The sequence below is a fragment of the Mustela nivalis genome (genome assembly GCF_964662115.1).
Source record: "Mustela nivalis genome assembly, chromosome: 1".
Taxonomy (NCBI): Eukaryota; Metazoa; Chordata; class Mammalia; order Carnivora; family Mustelidae; genus Mustela; species Mustela nivalis.
The window spans coordinates 694,889-714,619 of NC_139020.1; the positions used below are offsets into that span (position 1 = coordinate 694,889).

Here is a 19,731-nt window from a genome sequence, read left to right on the forward strand (position 1 = left end):
CTCATTTATCTGGACGACAGAGACTGTGCAGGAGCGGGGCGACGGGCAGGGCGGGAAGGAGAGGGACAAGCAGACTGCGCTGGCAGGAAGCACGGAACCCCTCGTGGGGCTCAGTCACGCGACCCCAAGACCTTGACCTGAGCTGGAACCAAGAGTCAGACACTTAACTGACTCAGCCGCCCAAGCACTTGTAGCGGAACTGGCAAAATCTGTTCATAATCAGTGCTGCTGAGAGAAATTCTGGTAAACTTTTAATCATTTTTTTCTGGAAAGAATATTCAAATCAATAAAATTCTAGTAAAATAAATACTGTCAGGGGCGCCTGGGGGGCTCAGTGGGTTAAGCCTCTGCCTTCGGCTCAGGTCATGGTCCCAGGGTCCTGGGATCGAGTCCCGTATCAGGCTCCCTGCTCGCGGGGAGCCTGCTTCCCCCCCTCTGCCCCCACCCCCACTCGTGCGCACTCACACACTCTCCGTTTCCAGCGAATACATGAAGTCTGAAGTACGGCGCTAGCGAAGCGCACAGCTGTGGCAGCAGCAGGGCAGGGGCGAGACCCGCGTCCTGCGCTTTTACTCCGCAGACCCACCCTGGGCCCACGCTAGGGGCCATTCCCACCTCTTTTACGAGAAAAGCAGGTACACGACAGTGAAAGACAAGCTGGCCCCGGAGCCCCCGTGCCGGACCACTAGACAGTTTTTCATGCTGGGCAAACAGAGAAGCCCCGCCGGGTGCTTGAGGCGCGAAGGGAGGAGTGCGGCAGTCGGCAGCGGTGCGCGCCGGCCCGAGCGAGGCTGGTCCCTCCAGGGAGAGGAAGCGGCTGCGGGCACACAGTAGCAGGAGTTGTGCCTCTGTCTGCGGGGCTCACGACAGCAGCCAGGCTCGCTCGGCGCACTCCCCCCGCGCCCTCCCAACCCGTGGCCTCTTACCCAGGAAGGGAGCAGCACCGGGCCGGGCCGGCACACCTCCAGCTGAGCCCACACGGCCGCAGGGACGCCAGGCGAGCCGCCAGCCCTGCTGTGGCCCCGTTAGCGGTGCTCTGTCTGGGGCTCTACCCAGGGCCTCAGCTGTCTGGGGGCAGGGGACCATGGAAGGGACCTCGAGGGACGAGCGCAGGCTTGATTTATCGTGTTTAACAGCTCAGTGCCCCGTTAGGCTGCGGGAGGCCAGGACAGCAGAAACCGACAGAGCCTATTAGCCGCTTCGTGCTCCTCGAGAGGCTCACCATGCAGTGGACGGCCTCGAGGCCAGAGGGGCGGGGGCACCCCAGGAATGTCATGCTCTTGCCAGTCACAGTCAGCGTTCTGCATCCGAAGACGGTCAGCGCTTACGCAACCCCGAATCGGTGAGCATTCCACGCGGCCCGCAGGCTCATCGCTCAGGTGTCCAGGTGGACACACGGGATGGGGCTGGGGAGTCTGCGCACCCGCCCCCTTGCTCTGGAGGCCACCGCGTGTTGGCCTCACGTCTAGGACGCTGCAAAGCTTCTCTCACGCGCATGCTGTGTGGGTTTCATCCAGGGCTGTCGAGGTCCCTCAGGCTTCCCTTTGGGCCCAGAGTACAGCCGACCTTGGGGTGTAGCTCTTACAAACGCTCCAGTCATTTCAAGGGCGCCCCTCAAGATTTAGAACCTCTTTGCTGTGGGGACAGGGCAGGACTCCTGAGACCCGTGTCTGGTGCTGTCTCTGGCACCCCCACGCATCCTGCAGTGACAAGACGCGTGCGACCTTGACCCTCCCCGAGGCCAACGGTGACAGAGCCCTGGCTTCTGTGTGTCCAGTGCCCGTGCTCAGTCTGTCTGCACGCTTTACCTTCCCATAGACCCTGGGGCCACAGCGGGAGGGCCACCTCAGCAGCGACACGCAACCGGACACTGCATTCTCCCCAGGTGCTGGGCAGGGTGCAGGACGGCAGCACAGTCCTTGAGGAGCTCTCGGCTCGGAGAAGAAGCTGGCCTGCGGACGGAGACAGCCGCCAACCCAAAAGATTGAAAATCAACATTCAATCCGCACCTCACCCTCTAGATAAATGCTGCAGATTGCTTAGAGATCCCAAAGTTCCTCTTCTGGAGGGAAGGAAGGGACAGCTTCTTATGGCCTCAGGGTCCAGGAGATGTGAGTGGGGCAGAGGCTAGGGAACGGCCCTGTGCTCCTGCTGCAGTAGGCCAGCAGGGGACGTCCCCCCTTCCTGCCCTGGCCTGGTCAGGGACACCACCCAGCCGGTCTCTGGCAGACGTCTGAGACCACAGGGAGAAGCAGGCCTGGACACATCAGGCCCAGAGAGGCCAGGAGAAAGACAGAGACACATACGGACCACCCACCCGAGGGGCCTGTGGACCCACATTCTGTAGGTGCCAGTCAAGGAACAGCACCCCCTTCCTGATGTCCTGGGACTCGGCCACCAGACAGCAGCGAGGACAGAGCTGTGCTTCCCGACACCACCCACTCCCCGTCCACTCTCAGGATGGCGACCCGATGCCGGCACCTGACCCGACTCCTGAGGTACGGTAGTGATGTGGCGTCCCACCCGGCACATCGCAAGGAGCCGGCAGGAGCACAGCGCAGCGGTGGAGACGCCCCGGGCCGGTTGGGGGGCTTTGGGGGCAGAGGATGCTGCAGCGCGATGATCCAGGCACTGAGGTTAGTAACTGGCCTTGTGACCTGCGCGCACACGGCACAGCTGCCTGCGTTACCCACGGTGGGTCTGCATGTCCCGAGCTTCAGAGACCCCGGAGGTAGGCAGGCCTCCTCCAGCATGTGCCCAGTGACACTGCAAGAGGCCGGCAAGGTGGAGCCGCCACACCCTGAAGGGCACACGAGGCCCAGAATAACCTACGAATAACTAAGAAGGCGTGGGTGAGTGTAACGCGGTGGCTACCAGCAAAAGCTAGAAAATGAATTTTAAAAAGATACCATTTACAGGAACATAAAAGTACCAGGATACATCCAAACAAAGGCGTGTGAAAACTCTATGGAGAAGTCTGTAAAATGTTATCATCAGAAATTAAAGACGACCTAACAGACTCAACACGGAATAAGTAAGATGTTCACTCTCCCCAGGTTGATTCGCAGACTCAGTTCTACAGACAAGCTGGTGTCACAATGAAGGTGAAAAATTCATCAGGCGAGAGCAGCCAAGACTTTCCCTAAGAAAGAGAACGAAGTGACGAGTCCTATTCCGAGAAAGTCTGCCCGTGAGGTGGGGGCACAGGAGGTGACAGGCAGGCCGTCAGGACACGACAGAGTCTGGGCACACAGACACTCAGGGAGCAGAGTGTGGGGCCCCAACATGCACACCCGCTCCACTGCCCTTGCGAGGGGATTCGAGACCGGAGCCGCACCCCGCAATAAACTCGGGGCTGTGGTCGTCACCGAGACGAGCGCACAAGACACCGCCCACACGAGCGGGGAGGACAGGGCTGCGGACACGGACAGCTCCACCAGGGCTGACAGGATGTCGGAGTCATGGTTTGTTGACCGACCAGAGAGGACAGCGGCCCCCGTGGGGCAGAAGATCTGTGCAGCTCGTGTGCTCACGCGGGGCTCCGTTCGGAAGTCACATCCGTGCTACTCACGGAAATGTGGGCACAGCGCAGGTGGCTAGCAAGCGCGCCTGACGGTCGCGGGTGTCCTCCGTGGTGAGCAAAGTGCGACCGCAGTCACCGTGGGACGGGAGCCCGGCAGACCCTCCCACACAACCCAGACCCCACTTCCCAGAGCCGGTGAGCACGAGGCCGCTGGAGGCTGAGCCCCTGTCCCCACAACCCTGCTGGCCCACCCGGGAGGGGCTCCACGTGCCTCTGACGAGCTAGAAATTCTCGTATTCTGACCAAGTATTCACAAGCAGGGCAGCGACACAAGACGACCAACACGATACCCGAGCAAGGGCTACTCTTGGAGAGCGCGTACTTAGCAGAAGGAATTCCGTTCCCGACGTACAATCCGAGGAGGCGGCGCACAACCGCGCACACAGGAACCAGTGATGCCTACCGCTGACCCAGGCTCCTCCGGGGGCAGGCCCGTCCCCCCAGCCCCGCAGGGCAGACTCTGCAGCTCACGGCTAGGGTGGGCGAGACAGAGCCTGGGGCGCCCAGCCCTCGAAAGACCACCGACAAAGCCCCCCAGCCGGTGTGACAAGGAGAAGCCGAAACACCTCCGGGAAAGGTCACGTTTCCCCCGACCCACGTCTGTGTCGTCGTGACCATCTCTGACTGGGGAGAAGGCAGGACGCGGAGCGCCTGATTCCAGCTTTTATTATAATAAAGTGGTAAGTCAGACCGAGGAAACTGTGAGAACCTGGGAAGAACATTAGGTAAATACAACAGAGGCCGGGGGAGCCAGGGACCCCTCCTCTGCCAGGTCTGAGGCTCTGTGGACGGGAGCCAGTGGTGCACCTCGCCGTCGCCCACAGCATCCCGGGGGGAGGGGAGGTCACCGTGCGGCCTTGGAGGGCCCCTTGGGGTTGCTCCTCTTCCTTCTGAGCCAGTTAGGGTCAGCCCTCGCTCAGTCCAAAGCCCTGCTCCGGGGCGCAGGGGTGAGGCAGAACGGCTGGCAGGGAGGGCGTGGGAAGCATCCACAGAGGGCACAGGAACAAACCCCAGAGGAGGTGTTCGGAGCCCCCTCTGCAGCCTGGGCTCTCACGCCCCACGGAGAGAAGGATCTTTGTCGCCGAGGGGGGCAAGCCCACCGCCCAGCCCAGGGTGGGGCACCCGCTCTGCCAAGAGCCATCCAGAGCCCCTTTCCTCAGTAGGTGTCTTCATGGGGTGCACCGGTGAAGGGTTCCCTTATCGTGAGGGCCGGCTGCTCATTCCGAAGATGACTAGGGAGCTCGCAGGCTCGGAGACGGGAGAGCCCCGCAAACAGAATCACCAACCGTATGGTGCACAGACGGGACCCGGAGGCCAGCAGCCGCGAGAGGCTTGCCCTCGCTCACAGGTGTGCAGCAGAAGGGCCCGGGGCCCGGAGGAGCAGCCTCGTCACCTCAGGGCCCAGAACTGTGCAGCCAGATGACAGCTGTCCCTGGCCCAGCCGGTCCTCGTGCAGCTGCCCGTGCAACAGGCAGCGAGTCTGTGGGGCCCGAGTGGGTCACACTCCCCCGCGCTAGCCCTGAGGCCCCTGGGGCCCCGCCGGCTGGCCTCCTGGACACACGGACCGACGCTGTTAGAGAATTCACCCAACAGCACAGGCAAAATCACACATCACTCTTGACTATGTGGAAAAGTAAGCTGTTGTTAGTGGAGTACGTCATTTCGTTCAATGTCTGAGTATTTTTTTAAAGATTTAAAAAAAGCTTATTAATGAGACAGAGAGAGAGAAAGAGAGAGGGAGACGAGCACAAGCAGGGCGAGCGGCAGAGGGAGAGGGAGAAGCAGCTCCCCGCGGAGCAGGGAGGCCGACGCGGACTGGATCCCAGGACCCTGAGACCATGACCTGAGCTTAACCGACTGAACCACCCGGGTGCCCCGTCAATGTCTTCATATTTTAATAATAACACAGTTATAACACGACAAGTGACATCTGCTAAACATAGAATAATTCTGAAAAAAGAAGTGGCGCCACTAAAAGCACAAAGACCCTTCCCACACGAAGGGCAGAAACGCCGGTGGGGGAGGGGAGACAACACCGTCCACAGGACAGCACGGGTCAGCGCAGGGGCACAGGAAGGGACAGCGCCGGAAGGACAGTGGCGCAGGGACACCGGGCGCCGGGAGCAGACGAGCCCCGTGGGATGAAGGGACCACAGCAAAGAACTAAACATTAAACAAGAGTAGCTTTGGGGAAAAAGCAAGGCAACTTAGAGAAAAAACGAAAAAGACAAAAAATTCAAGTTTAAAGTATGACTAAAACCTACAGGAAGCCAGACTGAAATCCTGTGCACAGCGTGACTCGGACCCTGAACCTGGCACCGCTGACCTGGAGGCATCTTCGATGATGCGGGGGGCACATGCGGCGGGCAGCCTAGGACGTAGGGGGCAGGCTGTGCGGGGCACACGCGCTCCCACTGTGGTCTGGCCACCGGAGCCCCCAGCCTGTGTCCCCCGCCAGGTGAGCTGCCTGCCCAGGAGGGCCCCTGAGTGTCCTGGAAAGCCTGGAGGGCAGGCAGGGGATGGGTCAGGAGACAGCGGGGGGCAGGGGTGGACCTGCCCACACGGGCTCTCTGCGGAGCCGAGGAGTATTACCTGGAAACGTGTCCCACACAGCGGGAGCCAACCAAGGGTCACGCCAGAGGGAGCCTGAGCAGGGCCCGACCGCTGGGGTGGTCCCTCCCCGTGCCAGACTCACCCCCGGGGACCGAAGCGGGAGTTGAAATGCCCCTTGGGCACCTGAGTGGTTGTGGCCTGGTGTGGGAGCCGGGTGCAGCCTCAGCAGGGGCCGGGAGGCCACAAGCTCCCCGAGCTCGTGACCTCACCGACCTCCCCGAGCCCGTGACCTCACCGACCTCCCCGAGCCTGTGACCTCACTGACCTCCCCGAGCCCGTGACCTCACTGACCATGGGTGCCCCTCCCCCGAGCTGACGCTGCTGCTGCTGAGCGTTGATCCCCGGGCTTCAATCCCTGATGGCCCCTTAATCCTGCCAACCTGCAGCTGCCCGCGGCTTTGACTTCGTGCCCCAGGCTTGGTTTGCTTTGATTTCAGGGTGTGCCAGGGAACGACGTGGACACTGACGACCTCCGACCTACTTGCCAACGCGCAAAGGCAGGTGTATGAATCCGTGCACAGCCGGACCTCTGGAGCAGACGGGCTGTCCAGTCGCGGGCTTGTGTCACAGGGGCTTTGTTAAGCGGGGACTCTGCTGCCGAGAGCCTGACATTTGGTGGCAGGGAGGGTCTGAGCCGGCCCACACGGCCGACCCGGCCCACACGGCCGACCCGGCCCACACGGGCCCCTCACAGGACATGCGGCCCCGGGCTTCCTTCCCGCTCTGCCGCGGTCTCTGCACACCTGGGGGTCACAGGACGGGGAGGGGCAGGAGGAGAGGGCGCTGGCCTTGCCCAGGGACCAGGCGGCTGCTCCCGAGGCAGTGCCGTGGACACAGCGGGGGGCAGGTCAGCAGGAATGCCTCCCGGCCCTGCGTCCTCCGTCCTCCACCCCAGCCCGAGGGAGAGCTCAGAAAGTCAAAGATACACAACTCCCGGTCACCAGGCCAGCGGCTTTTTGAAGATTTGATTCTAACAGCAGCGGACTCCCTTTCAAAACCAGTAAAAAGAACAAAACACCAAGGCAAGGAAATGCCAGCAAAGCTGGGCCAGCCGAGGTGTGAGGGGCACGATAGAGCAGGCCCCAGGGGCTCTGCGGCCAGAGGAACAGAGCCCTCCTGCACGCCCCGGCCCCCGAGGGGGAGCGGCTCTCATGCGACCCTTTCCTGAGCATCTGCGGACACACACTGCCTCTTCGGTTTGCATAAATATCACACTGCGTGTGCTCTGGGACTGGATTCTAGCACATGGGCGTAATTCCCGGGCATCTGAAAATGCACTCACCCATCTGATCGCTGGTCACGACATGGAACATTCCAGACCTGGGAGAGGTGCCTCTGCCCTGTCCTACAGCCCCAGTGGCCCACCCCGCACGGCTGGCCGCTGTCCCCACGGTGCCTTCCACTGTTCTTCACCCTGATACAATCCCCACACTCTCGTGTCCAGCTTCCCGCACTCAGAGCCGCGCTCCCGAGAGCCGTCTGTGCTGCTGGGAGCGACAGTCGGGTTCTCTCCGGGACTCCCGCCGCGAACGTGGGCACCCACACTGGCCCTTCTCCAGTTTGGGGCCGAGGAACAAAGTTAGTGTGTCACGCGCATATCTGTGTGGAGACGTGGGACCTGCCGGGAGCCTGGCCATCGTTACCCGATGGGTCTCCGTGCAGGACAACCCACTCGCTTCCCATCCACACAGAGCCCACCGTCCTGACAGCTGGCACCGTGGGGACACTGCGCACACGTCTGTGGGGAGACGGACCCCAGGAGGGAAAGCCGCAGGGTCTGTCCGCACAGACGCCTGCTGGGCGTGGCCAGCCCAGACCTCACTGCCCTCCAGGTGGGCCTCCCCCAGACGCAGCGGTCCCGGGCACTCGGTGGGCCCGGTCTGCCTTTCCTAAGACCCGCAGGGTCATTTCTCCGCGCCTGTGGCTCCCATCCTGGGCGGTCACCTTTCCCAAGCCGCCACTGTCCCCTGGCCGCCGGGAGGAGCAGGCATGTGAGCACAGTCCCTCCGGGGGCGCCAATCGGGGTGTGCACTGTGCTGAGGGTACCCTTGCCTGGAAAGGACTGTTCTGGAAAACCCGACATACATGTTCTACGGATCTTCTATAGTTACCGTTAGCTTGTTACTCGGGTTGGGTGGGTGAAGCCTGAACTCGGCCTGTCTTGCCCAGACAGCTAACGAACCCAGCAGCGCGCACCAACAGCCTCTCCACTCCTATGGACTCAAATGCCACTGTCATTAAGGCGAACCGAGCCCACCTCCCCACGGCTCTGGCCCCACCACGAACCCCTCATTTCCTGCACCCCACATGCGCTCCACACACACAGACACACACCGTTTTCTTTTCCCCTCCTGGGTTCTTCTGGGGGTTTCCCTGCCCCTCCACAAGTTAGTGTGGGGGCTGCCTGCTCGGGGAGGGGCCCCTGGCAGGGAGAGGGTGTGCACAGCCGGCTGAGCCGCTGGCGGTGCTCTGTCTCTCTGGAGCTCATCCCCGCCCCCAGCCAGCCCCCCTGGAGATGCTGGACACGACGGGCAAGACAGGCTGTAAGACCCCAGCACGGTCAGGACTGACCCGCACACCGTATAAAACACGAAACCACACCAAGGGGCTCCCCACAGGTGCGTCTGGTGCCCATCAGACCTCTGTGCTCTGGAGCCCGACGCATGCTCAGAGAGGATGTGCCCCCGACTACACACTCACGGCACTGGTCATGCGTGACCACCGTCCACATACTCACTCCAGTGTGATCGGCACCAGGGGCTCCCACACCGTTGTGGACGTCAGCATCACCGGAGGGTTTGGCAAATCACGACCGGGCTCGCCCAGGGTTCTGGCAGAGGGCCGGGGGCAGCGGAGAACCTGCCTCTCCTGGAGAATTCTCAGGTGATGGCGATGGCGGTCTCGGACCCTCTCCGAGAAGCGCGATTCAGTAAAATCATGCCGCCGGTGCTCGGGGAGAAGGCAAGCCGGTGCTCCCCACCAGGCTCCCACACACACCAGTTCTGCCCAAGGACAGCCCCTGCTGGCCTGCTGGCCCCCTAGTGCCCCAACCTCTGAAGCCCCCACCTCAGCCAGAACGAAGACGTGCTTTCAGAGGTTCCAGCTATGGGATGTGCGGGACCCCAAATCTTCCTGAGGCTTCCTTGCTTCTTGGTGGTGGGTGTCCGCCTTCCTAGGCAGAGCGGGAGCCGCAAAGAGACGGCCCGCGGCCCGGGCGAACCAAGCACGGCAGGCTGGCCAGGCCCAATGCCAGAGCAGCCCTTTTGGTTTCCAGGTGAGTCAAGGCCGAAGCACAGACCCCCCCACCTGCCGTGTGTTCTCTTCCCGGGTCGGCAGGAAAGAGAAGGCATGTACAGTGTGGGACCGTGCAGGCGAGTTCGGAGCACCGCACCTCAGACTCTGTTAGGACACTTTTCCGAGCAGTACAAAGGGACGCAGCCATTGCCTCTGCATTGCTCTGTCTACGTTATTTCTGGGGGAAAAAAACTACCTGCTCCTCCAGTACGTAAGGGAAAATAACACCCATGACGCTGGCTAGAAGGTCGGACTGATTTGCAGAAACAACAGCTCTCATTCCCCCCAATGGCAATAAGCTGCGGGGGGGGGGGGCAGCTCTGACTCTATAATTTCACACGAACACACATGCCCGTCGCACTCACATGTCTCCGTCTTGCTCGCACCCGAGATGACCGTGTGCACACGTTACCCTCGTCTGGGGGCTGCGCGCCAGGCAAGGCAGGAAAATCGAGCTGTTCAGCACGGCCCTGGAGTGCGCGCGGCTTTCCGCAGGCAAAAGAGAAGGTTTGTAACCACGAACAGTAACAACTTTGGAATTTTCTGCCCCATCTTAATGAAAACACAGAAAACACATGAGGCTCCTCTTCTGCCCGCCACAGGGAAAACACTGTAAAATGGGCGAGAGCCTTTTAGAAACACCGCTCCAAGGCTGCGGGGCAAGGAGGTGTGGGTCACCGTCCCGCGAAGGGAAGTCATGTTACTACTCTGGTACAACTGCTGTCCTACACCGAAAACACTGAGCCCGGGCGATCCACATGTGTTCACACCGACTGCTGTGAATGTAGCCACGGGCCCATGTTTCCTAGAAAGTGACCTAAAACACAAACTTTAAATACTTTCATCTCAGAAAGGCGAACGCTTTTCTTCTGTAGAACATCCTCAAATCAGATCCCACTGTGACTTCGCTCCCGGAGGACTACTGCGGAGCATCTCCCTGGCACACGAGACAGGAGAGCCTCTTTGTCTGAACACGGCACGCGCGGCACCCATCGCACAGACATGGCAGACACTGCACGGCCCACGCGTGACCTGCCGAAACAGGTCCGTCAGAAGGAGACTGAGCACACGGTATCTTACTTCATTTACAGGACAGCCAAGTACACACAGAAATACACAAATAACTGAATGAATGTTTGTTGTTTATAAGCCACAGAACCCATGTTAGTTTTACAAACACAATTAAATACACTTTCCGTGTCTCCCAGGTCATGAAGGAGTCACACTTGCCGGCTGTCCCATACATAAGAGAACCACAGTGTTTCCCAGTAGAAGGGGCAGGCGGCAACAGTGCGCGTTCCCTGTGCACAGTGTGCGTGTGTGAACCTGGCCTGACCAGGGGGTTCCGCGGTGCTTTTGTACGAACGGATGCCAGGAGCTCACCTGTCCAGCACAAAGGCTGGTGCTCGCACACAAAGGCACTGGCCACACAGAGAGCACAGGGCCCAGACCTTGGGGTGGCCGGCACGTCGTAGGGGAGCCCCGTCCCCACCCCTCCCCATGTCAGCAACAGACGCTCACTTCTCTACACACAAGTGCTTGAACATGAGCACAGTAACGGTTAACCTCAATCACCAAAAAGGAGCCACAGTATTAAGACGGAACCGAACATGAGGCTCTTCCTCTGCCTGTCACAGCGAAAGCACCGGGGCTGCCTCGGCAGGCCCCGCTGGCTGCTCCCGAGGACCCGTGCACGCCCCACTCCTCGACACCCGGCCTGTCTCCTGGCCGGAGCGGCCGCCCCCGGCCCCCCTTACCTCAGAACAAAGCAGCTCTGGGAGGTCGGGAAGGGCCGGCTGGATGCGGCTATCAGACAGATGGTCACCCTCCTTGTCTAGAGAAGATGAAATGCTAGAGGAGAGAAATCAGAGTGGGTTTTGTCCTAACCAAAGGAGGCTACAAATCCCATTGGCCTCAGGTTGGAAACCTCGTGACATGGGACTGGGCACATGTGACCTACTTTTCGCCCAGCTCCCCTCATTCCGTTGGAGGGGTGCACCCGGCGCGGATGTGCTGTCATTTCAATGACTCCTTCCCCGAACAGGGGCCAGCGCACACATCGGCATGCCTGCGGGCCACGGCCGCCGCGCTGGGCCCATGGAAGGGAAGGCGTGGGTGGGCCCCGCTGACGGAAAGGCGGCTCCTAGGGCCGGAGCAGTCGCCGCTGCTGTCAGCCGTCTGCCGGGGTTGGGCCTCGCACAAAGCAGGTCCTGCTGACGTACTCGGTCCCAGAACTGCAGGATGGGGTGCCTGAAGCAGCACCAATCGCAAATTCTGTCCTTTCCCCATTTTGTCTTTGTGAGTGTGCGTGTGCGCGTGTGCGTGTGTGTGTGTGATCCAGCGCGGCTCGGTCCAGGCCTAGAAGCAAGCTGCATGCTTAAGCCTAGAAATGCGCGAGCGCCGTGTGTCCTTGAGAGCCGCCCTGACGCAGGGCTCCGGTGTGGGCCTCGCCGACAGGAGGCCAGACGTGGGCCCGCGAGACGTGCTGGGGAGGCACCTCTGTCACTGGGCAGGAGACAGTCGCCCTCGGTCCACCTTCTACTGAGCACCGGAGCTCACCAGCTCACATGAAGTCGGGCGCAGACAAACGGTAAGACCCGTGACAGCAGAGGGAAAAACCTGGACGCAGGGGGGAGTTGCCGGCTGTGAGGACAGGCTCCAAACCAATGAGGGACACAGGAAGTGGAGGCCCGCGGGCCCGCCCGCCCGGAGTCAGCCGGCTTGTTTGCTGCAGGACGACAACTGAAACAGCACAAGCACCGGATGCTCATTGCAGAAAAAACAGAAAATGCATGTAATAAGTGCACAAAATAACCCGTAATGTCACTGCTCAGAAAAGACCGCCAGCGAGAGTGCCCTGTCTGGAGCCCACCTGGTCAGGCTTTTGTCTAGGAGGTGTGAGTCATTATATTTTCTTAATAAAAATAGGACCAAACCTTCCACATTTGTCCTGTTTTTCTCATTTAACATTATGGATGAAATATTTTTCTACATATTTAAATCTGCACGACAATGATCATATTCCTCATGGTATTTTTTATTATTCTTATGTAAAATTTTATGCATTTTTATGTAGAAAAATGTAACCAATCTGGAATGCTGATATTTCCAGGTTTTTGAGCTGTTATATATTTTTTAAAGATTTTATTTATTCGAGAAAGAGAGAGAGCAGGAGCTGAGGAGGGGGAGCAGCAGACGGAGGGGGGAAGCAGGCTCCCCGCTGAGCAGGGAGCCCGATGCAGGACTCGATCCCAGAACCCTGAGACCACGACCTGAGCCAAAGGCAGACGCTTGACTGACTAAGCCAGCCAGGCACCTTGAACAACTGGTTCTATTAAAGAACGTTTCCACAGCCCGCCTTGGTGGACCTCTCCCTGCCCCTCTCTGGCTCTGCCGGAACACGTTATTTACAGATGCTCTTCCTGGGTGGAAGGACACGCGTGCTCGAAGCTCGGCCAGTGACACTGCGGTGACGGCGGCCGTTCCCTGCACTCCACGTGGCGGGGCAGCTCTGTCCTCAGTGCCTGACTGCGCCCTGAGTCCCGGGGACATCAGCTGCTCAGGGCCAAGCAAGGAGCTGCTGCAAGCCGGCCTGAAGCCAGCCCTGCCATGTGTCCGGCCCCACCGGCTACTCCCCACCTCGCAGTGGGTCTCTGTGGAGGACCCATCCTCACTCCGGGGCAGTCGAGGGAAGGAGCGGCCGAGACACACAGGTCTTGCTCCCAGTCCTAAAGCTCAGGCCATGGAAACCTGGCTCTCACCCACCAGGCGGCCAACAGTGCCAAGTGCCACTGAGGGCCGTGTCTGGCCAGCACAGGCCTCGGCCCTCGACAGGCAGGTCTGGTGCAAGGTAAGCAAGTGGTGACAGCCAGGCCAGAGTCCGGGGGGTTTCCACAAGCAGATGTACTGCCTCGGGGCACGCCGGCCTGTTGGGTGCAGGGGGGAAGCAGAGAGAGCCTGGATGGAGGGAAGAGGAACAAAGGAGGAACGGAAGGACCAGAGTCACCAGCCAAACAGAAGTGGCCGAGGATGTGGGGGCCCCAGAAGAGAAGGAGGGTGCAGCCCGGAGGTCCAGAGAAACCAACGGATGGGGGCACCTTGGGTGCTGGGGGCAGCAGGGGAGAACTGAGGGTGTGACCTTGGGCCATTTCGGGGTAGAGAGAGCACTGCAAATAGGGTGGGGGACCCCCACTGGGAGCACCACACCACCCAGGGGTTGGCCAGCTGGGGGCACTCGGGCTGCAGGGTCATTGGGACATGTTGGGCTCAGTGGCCGGTCACTTCCTGGATGGCTGTGGGCTTCCTGCTGTTATGTCCACCCACTGCTCTGCAGCCAGGTCCCGTGCCTGAGACTGGGTCAGATGCCCAGACCACTGAGCGCGTGGGCACCTGGCGAATGGAGTCAGGCAGAGGGCAGGCTGAGGAGTAATGCAGGGCCCCCAGCATGCGTCTACCTGGGCTGGAAAAGAGGCAGAAAGCCCTGTGTGGGGTCCCCTCGGCTCCCAGGTCCGGTGAGCCGCAGCCGGCTTGAGCTCCAGAGGTACCTCTTGAAGAACTGGTCAGCCTGGGCTCTGGTTTGCATAGCTGGGCGCACTCCGGACCACAGCCTGGGACAGGTCAGTCACGACAGAGGACCCTTCCCGTTCGGCTCCCATCCAGATCCAGCAGAGTTCAAGGCCACCGTGACCAGTCACTGACATTCAGCCCACACAGACACACCTGGGGGCTGACATGGATTTGATCCTCCTCAGTGGGAAGAACAAGGAAAAGAGCAAACAGGCCGCAGGCTCGGGGAACTGGGTCAGGCGCCGCAGGGTTAGAACGCGGAGCTGCAGTTCACAAAGGAACAAGCCCAGACAGAGACCCCCGGGGGGGGGCAGAAGAGCAGCTGCTCCTGAGAATAAGGGGAACCTCTGGGAAGGCGGTCCTGCGATGCTCAGTGTTTCTCTGCCGGCCACGCGCGGGCACGCTACCTCCGAAGCGGTGCTTGTGCGGCGAGTCTGGATTAGTAAATATACGGCTTAAACGTCCTCAACGGCCAGCGCCGTGTCTCCACGTGAGCAAAACACCCTCAAACGTGTCCTCGAGGCCTGAGCAAAGCCTATGTGACGTGAAGACACAGGAGAACAAGGTACAGCCGGGCTGGGGTCGACCAAGGCGTGTGCACCGTGGAAGGTGCCCGAGGCCTCAACGTGAGGCCAGGGAAAGTGGGTTCTGCTGGCCCAGAACCTGTAAGGCCCGGCAGAGAGTCTGGACCTCGGGGTCCTGGAGTGCACAGAGGCACGGAACACACACACTCTGTGCAAACCACCCCCACTCCGGCACACGTGCTGCTGTACGCATGCACAAACACACGCCGGTCACACGTGAGCCGAAACCACGTGCACACACGCTCCCACATCCGTATGTGGCGCTCCTTCCCGGCACAGCCACACACGGCACCGCAGCCCTGCGCACGCGTAAGGACTGTCGGTGGGGCTGGGCCAGCAGGAGCTCAGCACAGGCCTGCGTGAGGCTGGTGCTTATTCACGGGGCACCCAGTCAACAAGGGGACAACAGACGCAGCTCTTCAGTGTCCACCCCCCGCCCCAGCATCCTTTAGAAAATGGTGGGAGGGCCAGGAGGGATAAAAGCACGGAATACTTAGGGGAAAACAGTTCTAAGGGTTCCCATCCTCCTCCAGCATTCAAGGGAAAGGCCATGGAAACTATTCTGTCGCCACCCCAGAGCCAGCCTGGAGCTGTTAGTTCAGAGTGACAGTCATGAAATTCCATATTAACCCAAATGCATTGCGTGTTTTCCACTCTCGCGGGACGCGTAACCATGCTGTCCCTACGTGGTCACACGCGGGGTCTGCCGCCTTTCTTTGTTCAACTTCCCGGCACTGCTCCCCAGGGACACCAAGTCACAGACAGAAGAGGGTCAAATACACATCGCGTCGGCCCCCCGTCCTCAGGCTGACTTTGACTTTGCTACCCGCATTCCTGGTAAACAGACAAGCAGACAGAGGGTCTTCACGGTCACTCACCTTCCCCCATAAGCAGGCTCGAGGGATCAGAGCGGATCCATAGACAGCAACTGGTCGGACTCACTGAGACTAGAGCATCGCAGCTGGGCCGGTGACAGACAGTCGACTCCGTCCAGAGCTCACCTACCTGCAACAGAACACAGGGTGCGTGAGTGAGCACGTCCACGCCCTCGTCCCTCGGGACGGAGCTCCCTCACAACTGTTCCTGCATTCGACAGGAGCAGACAGGCCTTCAGCATTCTCGTAAGGGGCAGGCGGGAGATGGAGACGACGTGCCAGCGGGAACGCGCCCTGGGCATCCCGGCTGCGATGTCCCGAGTGAGGCGGCTCCCAGCACGAGGAAGCTTCTGCTTCACAAGTGCGGACCCGAGAGAAGAGCTTCGGCGGAACCGTATCAACTTTTGAGAAGGAGAATGAACGGTCGACCTTCTACGGCAATATCTGGTCCCGTTCTCTTCCTCTCCTTCCCCTGCACTGATTTCAGAAGAGCCGTCACGGATTCCACACGAACCCGGACGCGGTCGTGCACTCGCAGGACGCGAGCCGTGCTGTGTAACCCACCCCGCCCTGGTCCCGGCGCACGCGCGCGTCCGGGCAGACCTGCCTTCCGTGCTGCCGGCTGTTTTTCTAGCGACTGTCGGTTTCCCCTGGGTCTAAGTGTCCTGACTCTTTACTTTTCAAATTCACTTTGGTTGCCCAAACTGGAAATCTAATCCCCAGTCGCAAGTACCTACCTTCATTCACTATCCTTGATGCTGTGTTACAATTCCATTCCGGAAGTGTACCTTTATGACCTTCCGGTAAATTATCGTGACAGACACCTTCAAAGGCTTATTTACGACAGCACCCAACACTTGGAGTTGGGACATAGCACCAAAAATCATGAGAAACCTATGTCCAATGTCTTTGCTTTTCTCCGAGTCAGTCAGGTAACCACTTTCGTCCATAAACCACAGCACTGACTGACTTTGCTCCAAGCTGCAATGTCTTATCCAGGTACCACGCTGCGGTTCCAAGTGAAACTAACTGGAGAAAACCAAATTCGAGGAAATCCCATGAAAGGTGCTGTGAAGTAAGACCCGTCTTTCGTATGGACACCCAGTGCCTCCGTCGGGGTGAGTCGTACACGAACACAGTAAGAGGTTCAATGTGTTACTGACTAGAGGACCAGAGAGGCCAGATCTGTTGAGTTAGGTCTTAGGGTCGGTCTTGGGAATTCATCAGAAAGCACTGGAAGTATTTCAAAGAGGGACGCCATGAAGGTTCAATGGGAAGCAATCGACTTTGCAACATATGGTGCTGGGAGAAATGGACATCCAGACGCAAACAACGAGCCTTGCGATACGTATGAGCATTAAGTCAAAATGGACCAAAGACTAGACTTACGAGCTAAGCTACAAATGCTTACAGAAAACATGAGGAAAAATCTTTTTGACGCTGGATTTGGCAATGAGGGTCTTGTGGCTACACCACCAAAAAAGCATAAGCCACAACAGCAAAACACACGCAAAGTAGACTTAATCAAAGTTAAGACCTTCTGTACTTCGAAGGACACTGCCAGGAGAGAGAATTCAACCTGCAGAATAGGAGAAAACACTTGCAAATCATGTATCTGAGATGGCCACAGAGAGAACTCCTGCAACTCAACAGTGATTTTTTTTTAAATGTGCCAAGGATCTGAATATGTGTTTCTCTAAGGAAGATGGACAAACGGCCCAAGCACATGAAAAAGATGCTCAACACCATTAGTCGTTAGAAAAATGCACACGGAAACCACAATGAGATGGCACTGTGCACCCAGTCGACAGCGATAATAACAATAACAGCAGCAACAGGACGACAGTGAGGAGGAGGGGGAGTGAGCAGGAGGAGGAGGAAGAAGAAAAACAGAAAATCGCAAGTGTCAGCCACGATCTGGAGGAACCGGAGCCTTCGTACACGCTGGCGGAACTACGAAATGGCGTGGCCTCTGAACAGTCTCACAGTGTGTCACGAAGCTGAACGTGGAGTCACCAACGACCTCGTGACTGCACGCCTACGGGTCCACACGTGAAGCTGAAACGTACGTTCACACGAAGATTCGCGCATGAACGTTCACGGCAGCCGTCGCCACAGCAGCCGCAGAGTGGAAACAGCCCACATGCTCTCCCTTATGAAGGGACAGACACGACGTGGTCTGTGCACGCAACGGAGTGTCACTCAGCCGCGCGGGAAGGCAGCGGCCTTCAAATGCCACACGGATGAAGCTGGCAAACATGGATGTCGAGCGAGAGCGGCCACACGCAGGAAGCCACGCGCAGCCCGACCCCACGCAGAAGAGGCTCCTGGCGAGGCGAATCACAGACAGGAAGTCGACGGCTGCTCCCGGGACAGGCGATGGGACTAGCACTGGGCCTGGGGCTTCCTTTCGGACGATCAAACGCTCTAGTCTGAAGTTAGTGGTGACGGCTGCACACCTTTGTGACTCCACTAGAAACTGCTAAAACGTATGCTCTGAGAGTGTGGAGTTTGTGGTATATGAATTCACTCAATTTAAAAAAAACAAAGGCAGGGGCACCTGGGTGGCTCAGTCGGTACAGCACCTGCCTTCAGCTCAGGCCATGGTCCTGGGGTCCGGAGAGCGAGCCCCGGTCAGGCTCCTTCCTCGGCGGGGAGCCCGCTTCCCCTTTCCCTCTCCTTCTGCCCCTCCCCCAGCTCGTGCAGTCTCTCGCTTTCTCTCAAATAAAGAAATAAATAAGATTAAACAAACAAGCAAAGGTAATCAATACTCAGAAGTTAAAAGAACAAAGTAATGAAAGACCCCTCCCACGAAACACGCGGAACGCACGTGTGGTCACCGCCCCCTTACAGAAGGGGCGCCTACATCACACGCAACAGAAAGGCACAAACTCACAAGGACTCGACGGTCAGGAGAAGAGAGACCAACCAACACGGCGGTCAGCACAGTACCGGAGTCTGGAAAGTGGATGAAAACACGGTTACTAATTTGGCAAAGCCAGGAAAGCTGAACCCAAGCCTCTGAGGGGAGAAGCCCCCCGCACAGCAGCCGATTCTTGCAAGTCTTCCAGAATGGCTGCACAGGGAGGGGCCGGAGGCAGGTGAGGAAAAACGGGGTAGTAATTAGAGTTTTCTGTAAGGCGTTCGGCCCCAGAAATCCTCTGGCTCTTTTCTTCCACGGATAACAGGAGGTTTCGCCTCTGCAAAGGGTGACTCATTCAGGATACAGACTCAGTGACGGGCGGTTCTGAAGACAGCGAAATGCCAAAATTAACACGGAGTGTCACACGGGAGAAAACAAATGGAACAGTAAGAACTGCCCCCCTCCCCCGAGAGGCTCTCCGGGTTCTAGCGGGCAGGGTTATGAGCTCAGTAAGCTACGTAACACGGGAACAGTGGAGGCCGCGGTCTCGGTCTCCGACAACAATGTGATAAAACTGGAGATTAATGAACTTCAACCAAAGGATATTCCATTTGCAGTTCAGATCGTCTTAGAAGCATCTAAAGGAAACTAGTTTACTTAATAATCACAGGCAGCCCTGCTGTGTCACTCAACCGGCAGGAAACACAGTGAGATTGAAATCTTCCAAGCGGCGGGACAAAAGCAGCCGTCCACACAGTGACCCGCTTCCTCCAGCACCCGCAGCTTTCGGAGCCGGGGACGCCGAGCACCGCGTGGTTAGACGTGAGACATGAGGGCAGTCCCGGGGGGCCTCACGCTGCTGCTCCCTCTGCAAACACAGCCGGTGTCAGGAGGAGACGGAGATGAGGTGAGGACGCGACTCCTTTCCTCACCTCCACGGCCCCCCTCGCTGTGCGACCCACTTAGCAACAACAGGAGCAAAGGTTCCGACGTCTTGCTGAGCCGCCCGCCACAACGAATCAGCTTCACCGGATGAGTCCCCGGGGACAGCACTGCCCCTTCTGGCACAGGCCAGACAAAAGCCCATTCAGCTGCGAACTACACCCCCACACACTCACACTCACACACGTGTGCATGGGGCAAACGCAGCTCGTGCCGCTCGCCGAGCTCAGCAAAGGGCTGGGGCTTCACCAGATGGTTTGAGACGTCAGACACGGGGAGGCACAGCGCCCCCCACCTGCCTTCGCCGGGCTTCCTCCGCGCTCTCCTCTGGCCAGAAGCCCGGGGCGGAGAGGCTGATGAGGAAGCAGGAGGCCGAGGGCCCAGAGGTGGGTGTGGAGGACAGAGCAGGCG

At 59.1% G+C, this 19,731-nt stretch overlaps 1 protein-coding gene across 29 annotated transcripts in view; it reads right to left on the reverse strand.

Annotated features, from left to right (window-relative positions):
• Positions 1-19,731, reverse strand: part of PCBP3 (poly(rC) binding protein 3) — a 255,803-nt gene that overhangs the window by 47,497 nt on the left and 188,575 nt on the right. For 25 of the 29 annotated variants that reach the window (XM_082719946.1, XM_082719935.1, XM_082719931.1 and 22 more), the window contains one exon: positions 15,519-15,645. In XM_082719946.1, the coding sequence (XP_082576072.1) occupies positions 15,519-15,528 (10 nt within the window). In that variant the 5' untranslated portion in view covers positions 15,529-15,645. Of the gene's footprint in view, positions 1-11,247; positions 11,342-15,518; positions 15,646-19,731 lie in introns of all 29 variants that reach the window. The other 4 variants (XM_082719944.1, XM_082719945.1, XM_082719940.1 and 1 more) reach the window with 1 other exon arrangement.